The sequence below is a fragment of the Macrobrachium nipponense genome, chromosome 24, assembly GCF_015104395.2.
Source record: "Macrobrachium nipponense isolate FS-2020 chromosome 24, ASM1510439v2, whole genome shotgun sequence".
Lineage (NCBI taxonomy): Eukaryota > Metazoa > Arthropoda > Malacostraca > Decapoda > Palaemonidae > Macrobrachium > Macrobrachium nipponense.
In genome coordinates this window covers 29,323,887-29,332,465 of record NC_061091.1, presented here as the reverse complement: position 1 = coordinate 29,332,465, position 8,579 = coordinate 29,323,887, and the positions used below count along the sequence as shown (strand labels likewise).

General features: G+C 38.5%; 1 protein-coding gene across 1 annotated transcript in view; it reads left to right on the top strand.

Annotated features, from left to right (window-relative positions):
- LOC135202599 (trichohyalin-like) overlaps window positions 1-8,579 on the top strand; it is a 201,827-nt gene that overhangs the window by 175,126 nt on the left and 18,122 nt on the right. The window contains exons 38-39 of the mRNA XM_064232112.1: window positions 105-243; window positions 4,852-5,002. Coding sequence (XP_064088182.1) covers window positions 105-243; window positions 4,852-5,002 — 290 coding nt within the window. The remainder of the gene's footprint in view (window positions 1-104; window positions 244-4,851; window positions 5,003-8,579) is intronic.

Below are 8,579 nucleotides of genomic sequence, written 5' to 3'. Positions count from 1 at the left end.
CATCAAGTACAGTCCGTTAAATTAGGGGTTAGGTTAGGTTAGGGTAGTTATTAACTAAGTGTCTTCTCTTTATTCTTATTTTATATTTGATATTTGAACCACAGCTGGAGAGCCCAAACCAAGAACAAAGGAGGAGTTCACAGATGCTCTCAAGAAGGCCTGTAGAACAATGGACGAGATGAAGAGGATGTACAACCTGTTCGACGACAAAGACAGACTGAAGAGGGCGCCATCATTCCGCAGGTGAGTGACGCATTGTATTGATTGTGTCTTCGTGCTGGAATCAAAATAACAAATATATGAATAAATAGATAAATACATGAAGGGAAGTACAAAATCATTCACACAGGAATGCAGTAAAATATACCAAATGGCCAACAATGTTGTCATTGATGAATATTGATGAAAACCTATTACTTCCAGATTTAATCAAATATCTGGTAGATACCACTTTGTAGTTTCCAGTTAAAATAAACAGATAAACCTTGCTCTTTTTATACACGAAGGGAGACATTGTAAGATTACTTTAAATCTGCAGGTCATAATTGTATTTTTGTCACGGTTCTCATGGACGCAAGAATTTATGATTACTTGTGTCATGTTTCTTGATTCAATTGGAAGTTGGGATTGCTTTTTGTCATGTTTCTCATTCAGTGCAAGTCAGGGCTGCATTTTGTCATTTTTCTTGATTCAGTGGGAAGTCGGGATTCCATTTTGTCATGTTTCATACTCAGTGAGAAGTCAGGATTGCTTTTAGTCAAGTTTATCATTCAGTGGGAAGTCAGGATTCTTTTTTGTCATGATTCTCATTCAGTAGGCAGTCAAGATTCCTTTTTGTCATTTTTCTCCTTCAGTGAGAAGTCAGGACTGCATTTTATTCTTATTTCTACTTGTGTGGGAAGTCAGAAATGCATTTTGTCATGTTTCATATTGAATGGAATGTGGGATGTTAGAATTGCATTTTGTCAAGTTTCCTGACTCAATGGGAGGGGTCAGGATTACAATTTGTCATGTTTCTCATTCAGTTGGAAGTCACACTACATTTTGCTATTTATCTTATCCAGTGTGAAATCAAATTGCATTTTGTCATGTCCTTTTTATCCAGGGAGAGGTCACACTACATTTTGCCATGTTTCTCATTCAGTGGGAAGTCGAAATATTGTCATGTTTATTCAATCGAAACAAAGACCACATGGAAATGACTATCGCTGGGCTATTCCTAGCAATAACCTTTGACCTAACTTGGCCTCGGCCGTCTTATCATCCCCTTTCACCTCTAACCTTTCTGTCTGACCCTGTCACTGCTTTGTTATGCATTGTCGCAGATGGTGACCTCAGTGAATTACTGAAGGACCTTTGGGGGAGGTCAGGTGACCCTCTCTCTCTCTCTCATCGGAAGGGAGGTTCTGAGAATTGTGATGGGGGAGAGGGATTTTGGGGTTAGGAATTATTCTCTCTTTCTCTTCTCCTTCTTTTCTCTCTCCTCTCTTCTTCTTCTCCCCTTTTCTCTCTCGCTCCTTTCTCTTTTCTTCTTCTTCTCTCCTTCTCTCGTAGGAATTAGTGCCGTCATTGCACCTCATTCAGTGCAATGTAGACATTACTTAAGGTTCTTTGCAGCGTCCCTTCGGCCCCTATCTGCAACTACTTTCATTCCTTTTACTGTATCTCCGTTCATATTCTCTTTCTTCCATCGTACTGTCCACGCTCTCCTAACAATTGTTTCATAGTGCAACTGCAAGGTTTTCCTTCTGTAACACCTTTCAAACCTTTTATTGTCAACTTCCGTTTCAGCGCTGAATAGCCTTAGTTGCCCCAGTGCTTGGCTTAATGCCAAAAATCTATATAAATCAAAATCTCTCTCTCTCTCTCTCTCTCTCTCTCTCTCTCTCTCTCTCTCTATATATATAATATACACACACACACATCATATACTATACACATATATACGCATATATATTTATATATGTATATATGAATGGTAAAGATGTTCTGTTACAACAGAATTCCATCTAATAAAAAGAGCCCATTAAAATGGCAAAATATAGAAAGTAAGTACTATATTTCAGAGACTGCTGTCTCTCTCTTCAGGTAGGCAATGAATAAGAAAAGTTACAGAAAAGGCGGTATTTATTCCAAGAAATCCAAACACAGGTAACCGTTTTTACTAAGTCACCCCCGCTGATAATTCATCTTTAATCTTCTTAAGCGTTGGTTGTAGGAAGATTTTATCTATGATATCTAAATCCCAGGTGCCCTTTGAGATGTTCATTGCCTGTCTTAGTTTAATCAAGGCTGACTCTATCATTAGCTTTTTTACCGACATTTTCTGCTATAAATTGTATGTGATAAATTCCAGTTTATTCTGTGGTTATGGTTATTTTTATGGCTAAAAATAGCTGAGCTCTGTTGTCCATATCTAACTGACTGTTCATGTTGTACTAATCTCTGGGAAGTGATTTTCATGTAAAACCGATATAGGATTGGTCACAGTCCAGACATGAGATTTTGTATACTCCAGTGTTTTGGGGATTGTCTTTTGTTGAATGTTAATCAGGGATTTGGCTAGGGTATTTTGGTAGGTAAAGGCAAAAGGGTTAGCTTTTCCGAGGGTCTGGGTCACCGTCTTGATCCTGTCCAGGTGAGGGATTTGTATTTTATTGTTGGGCGTCTCTCTGGTCATGTCTTGAGGGGGTTGGTTGGTAGAAAATTATGTTGGCTTTATGAATCGCTTTCTCAATTTTATGGTCAGGATACCTTAAAGATGAAAGCTGCTTATGAATAAGTTCAAATTCCTTTTCCAGGAAATCTGGGGAACAGAATAAACTGGAATTCGTTACGTATAATTTATAGCAGCAAATGTTGGTACAAAAGCCAGATGATACGGTCAGCCTTGATTAAACAAAGACAGGTAATGAACATCTCAAAGAGCACCTGGGATCCAGATATCATAGATGAAATCTTCCTACAATCAACGCTTAAGAAGATTATAGAGAAATTATCAACTGGGGTGACTTAGTAAAAACAGCCGCCTGTGGATGGATCTCTAGGCATAAATACCACCTTTCTGTAACTTTTCTTCATTCATTACCTACCTGAAAAGAGACAGCAATCTCTGAAATATAGTACTCACTTTCTATATTTTGCCATTTTTATGGGCTCTTTTTATTAGATACGAGAGAGAGAGAGAGAGAGAGAGAGAGAGAGAGAGAGAGAGAGAGATCCACGAGAGAGAGAGAGAGAGAGAGAGAGAGAGAGAGAGAGAGAGAGCAATTTTATTTCTCAATTATGGCATTTTTGTCTGTCTTGGTTTTCCACTATAAAGAAAGGTAAACTGTTCGTTAGCTGAAGAAATTCGGAAGGGCCTTGGATACTTTTTGCTTTACGTTGTTTCAATAATAGCTTCCATTTGTCCATATAGCTATGTAAATTATAGTTATAATTCAGTCCTGTTTACTGAATCTTATTGTTTAGTGATATCACTATACTTCCATCTTTCGCAGTTACATTATAGTCATCATTCGTGACTTTACTGAGCCTAACAGTGATATAGCTATGTACTTCCATCTTTCGCAATTAGATTATAATCATCATTCGTGACGGTTTACTGAGTCTAGCAGTGATATCACTATACTTCCATCATTCGCATGCACTCGTAAGAAAGGCAGCTTGGAGGCCTAGTTTTGTTGTACCTGGAAGTTTGTGTATTTACTCACAATATTTTGAAGACACTACATCTCCGGGAAGCAGAGTTCAGGCCCTTAGATGTTTCATCAAAAGCATTCTTTCCTGGAAGCAAGGAGGGGAATCGGAGTCTTTGGTAAAAAGAAAAGAAGAAGAATAACAACGTGATATGAAATGTAAACAGAGCATTTGGTCACGCGAAAAATGAGGCAGTGGAGGGAGTGATAGATCTTTTGTCTTTTACTCTAAGGCCTTTTCAATCAGACTGGGAACTCGAATGTCAAGCTATTCGATCAGTTATAGAATGTATTCTTCTTTAATATGTAATTCGTTTGTCTTTCTTATCATTACAAGTTGTACAAACTTGGATAACATTTAGGGAATGATGAGATATAAGGAAACAATAATTACAAGATAAAAGAGTATTTGAAATTGTATAATAGCATGGGGAGAGAAACACAACCTTGCATCTAAACAATGGAAATTCTGTAAGTCAGATCTTTCATATAAATATGTTACAACATTATGATGCGTTTATATATATATGTAATTACTTTTTATGTCTATATAGCTAGCAGTAGCTAACTAGCCCACAGCTGCAAATATTGATTAGTAAATCTCCTGTTGACACTTGGTTAGTGATATGATAAACAAGAAAGAAAATGCAATCGATCATTTGAACTACAAGGATGCTCCTTACTAGGTTAGGTTACGATAGAATGAAATTAGGCTTAATCCTTATAAGCACTAATTAAACAGCGTCTTGCTTTTGTCCTTTCTTGTAGTTTGTCAACAGGAAGAGTTTTGTAGATGTGAATTATATGCTTGTATCTATAAATCCAATTTATAATAATTGTTATACACAAAGGAAAACGTTTTTTGATACGATTAAAAGAACCTTTTTTCAATATATATTTTTTATGTATTGTATACTAGTGAAAACCCTTGACCAAGGCATTGGGAATTTTCAGGGATTATAACAAGTGACACAAAATTATTTAAAGCCGGGTTAGATTTCTTCATAAAGACACCTTCCTCCTCAGGGATTATAGAGTGTCATAAAATGGTCATAAGCTTAGAAACCAGGTTAGATTGGACCCAACTCATGTCAACACTCAAACACCAGCAATCATCTTCATAGAATAATCTCCCATATTCCTCCTCCCACAGAGCACTGTCAGACCTGGACACCGACGACGAGGGTCCTCCCCTACGGCCCAGAAGTGCCCAGAGAGGAGGGCTCAAGCCCTTATCCAAAGGGCAGAAGTCGACTTTGTACCGCAAGACTCAGTCGCTCGACCACCAGATGGCTGAGGACAGGGTGAGTCTCCATACCCAATAAGAAGCACCTCAACTTAGCGGGCAGTTAGGAGCATCGTTGCTAATTTAATGGAGCTTCACACATATGCTGATGCATTTGCAAACTGTTTCCATGAATGCTAGTTGTCATAGTAATGCAATTATGATAAATTTCTCTAATATGTATGTATACTAAAAATAGATGCGCTAATTTCACTTATTTCCTCGGTTTTGTGTAAGTCTTATACCCAGTTTAGAGGGTAAACACATACCAATTGGCAACACTGTTTAGGGGTCTGGTTTTCCGATAATGAAGTTCTTTAAGTAGCGAAGATTCTGTAATATTTAACCTTGCACTGGGATATTTATCCTAGATTTTTGACAGCTAAAGGCAATTTCTCGTAGCACCACAACTTAACGGACACTAGTGGGGGCCTGGCTTTTCGATAAGCGACGACTACCTTATACATTTCAGCCTGCACCTGAATATTCATTCTAGATCTCTCGCAGCAAAAAGCGGTTTTACATAGTTACTAACTTATACTAAACTGTAACTACCTCATCATTCAATTTAAGAGATTTCTTTCAAAATGTGTCGCATTTAAGACGGTAGCCTGCACTTGAATACTCATTCTAAGATCTCTTACAGCTCATTAAACTCACTTTTACTTGACATTCAGTTGATCGAAGGATTGTGGCTTTTTGATAAGTAACGAAGACCCTGTGATATTACGTATAGCCTGCACTTGCATATTTCTATATGTCTTACAGCTAAAAACTATCTTAGCATTTAATTTACGATGATTATGTAAACATTTCCTATATTTAAGATTATAGAGTAGCAAAAAAAAATAATCATAATATCACAGCTGATAAGTAGTACAGAAATCCGCTACGTGAAGGTCCGTTAACCTTAGATATTCCAGTGATTCTCATTAATTTCACAATTCCCATTCGTGTTTATAGATCCAGGAGGTTTAGTAAACAATCATGGTTGTGTTTTTACAACACGATCATTGTAGTTCTTATTCGACGTGTTTCTGATATATGGAAGTCTAAACAAGAGTGCCTTGCGTGAGACGCAAATTGGGAATCTTCGCATATCGATATTCCTGTCATCCGCACTCCTACAGGAATGGAGTCGAGCTGGAATTATGGAATATTCCATGGCACGCTTTCATTCACTCGTTTTCTTTTCTTTTTCTTTTTTTGTAGGGTGGCCTTGGAGAGAGAGAGAGAGAGAGAGAGAGAGAGAGAGAGAGAGAGAGAGAGAGAGAGAGAGAGAGAGAGAGAGAGTTATATAAAGAATTAATCAGATTCCCATTTCTTAGTTTTTGTTTGAAAATATTATTATTATTATATTATTATTATTATTATTATTATTATTTGTTAAAGATGATGGCAGCATCAGTGGAATTGATTTTATATATTGTCTTTTCAATTCTTCTTATTATTCTCTTCTCATCAGGGCTGATATTTGCTAATAGCTGGCCGATGTTCATATCTCGGTGAAAGAAATGTTTTCTAAAAATAATAATTTATTGATATGATAACAAAAGTGGTTAACAAATCTTAGTCTAAGGGCGTAACGGATTAAATTCCAACGTTTCCAACCGTATCATCGGTTCATTTTCAAGGAAAGGTGAGCTTTGAACTGATTGAAAATGGGGGTCGCTTCGGCGGTATTTATTGTGTCCCAGGTGCTCTGTCTGATGGGCGCTGCATTTTCATTGGCTGAACAGAGGATTAAGTCCCTGAGTCAAGCCGTCTTGACTCAGGGACTTAATCCTCTGTTCAGCCAATGAAAATGCAGCGCCATCAGACAGAGCACCTGGGACACAATAAAATACCGTCGAACGACCCATTCGAACGACCCCATTTCAAACACATAACAAAGGATGTCCCACCTGAGGGGATACCAAAAACCACCTCCTGGGTCGAAGACCCAATCCGGTATAACTTCACAATACTACCGGCAAACAAAGCACTGTGCACAGCAGCACAAATGAAAACTGCAGCAGAAGAAGCAATCGGGAACACAGCAGCTGAAAAACATATATTACACTGATGGCTCAGTTGACACAGAAGCTCCAGCAACTGCAAGCAGCAGTGGCTGCCCAAGACTTCAAAGGAAGCTGGAGGCTATCCAACAATGCCTCCCATACTACAAGCAGCAACTAATGGCAATTTTTTTTTTCTCTCAAAAAGCTTAGAAAATTCAATTTAAAAGAAGGACACACAACAGTGCATATTGACTCCAAAGGAGCAATACTCGCTATCAAAGCGACCAATCCAAAAGAAAATGTGACACTGATAACAGCCATAAAATCATTGGCCAATTCACATCAAGCTGCTGGCAGGAGAGTCACACTAAACTGGATACCCAGCCATGTGGGAATCCAGGGAAATGATGAAGCTGACTTCCTTGCCAAAAGTGCCCTCAGCTGCAGTACAGTAAGCATTTAAAAAGTGCAACCAATCCATAAACACACCTAAAGGAAATGGCAAAAAGCTATGCCAAACTCCAAGAAAGAGAGTGAAGTACGACGTCACTACCTACAAGAGTCAAGGACGTCAAGTGGTATGTGGATGTCACAAAATCTAACGCCGCATGACATCACAAAACAAACCACTAGAAAACTCTCAGTCATCACACACAGATTAAGGCTAGGATACCTCTGCACCTGGCAAATGATAGGAAATGAGGGCAGGTTATGTCAGTACTGTGACCGAGAGGCAATCCAGCCCCTCGAACACTACCTACTAGACTGCCCAGAGGGACACAATCTTACAGATCAAAAACTAACTGAAATAGAGCTGACACCGGCACAGATCACAGACACATCTTAAATAACATAGGGACATATGGGAATCTCCTAATGTCTCACCCACCTCCCAGGTAAAAGGATGAATCACACGGCATTTCTCCATAGACACATGGGAATCTCCTAGTGTCTTGTAAACAAAAAACAATGAAAGCCACACAAAGCACAAACCCTCTACTTCCCACTGGTTGCAATGGGGAGTCATAAAAAAACATCTTTGGGAGCATATGTATAAGTGTGAGTATGTCATGAACAGTATATATACTATAATACTTGCTTAATGTTGGTTTGATATATATTGCAATATTTTCAGATGCTACACATGTATATATATTGCGCCTAAAATGTTTATAGGTAACGCCTTCTTTCCCTCAAACTAAAACTCGCTTCCTTCCTCCTACTCAGCACTCTTCAGCTAGGCTGAGTCTCACTGCTATAAACTTTCTCTCCTACTGATGGGTACCGTAAGGTTCAAAGGGGTTGCAATCCTGCCTGTCACCCTATTTCCTTTCCAAAACTAACCGCCAAAGCACTGTTTTTTGTATCTTTACAGATATTCCAGTTACGGGCTGCTCTAGGAGCAAGAGCCCGTGCCAGCACAAGGCTGGCTTAATCTCCAACAACAACAACACCCATGGCAATCAGTTCAAGCTCACCTTTCCTTGAAAATGAACCGATGATACGGTTGGAAACGTTGGAATTCCGTTACGCCCTTAGACTAAGATTTGTTAACCACTTTTGTTATCATATCAATAAATTTATTATTTTTTAGAA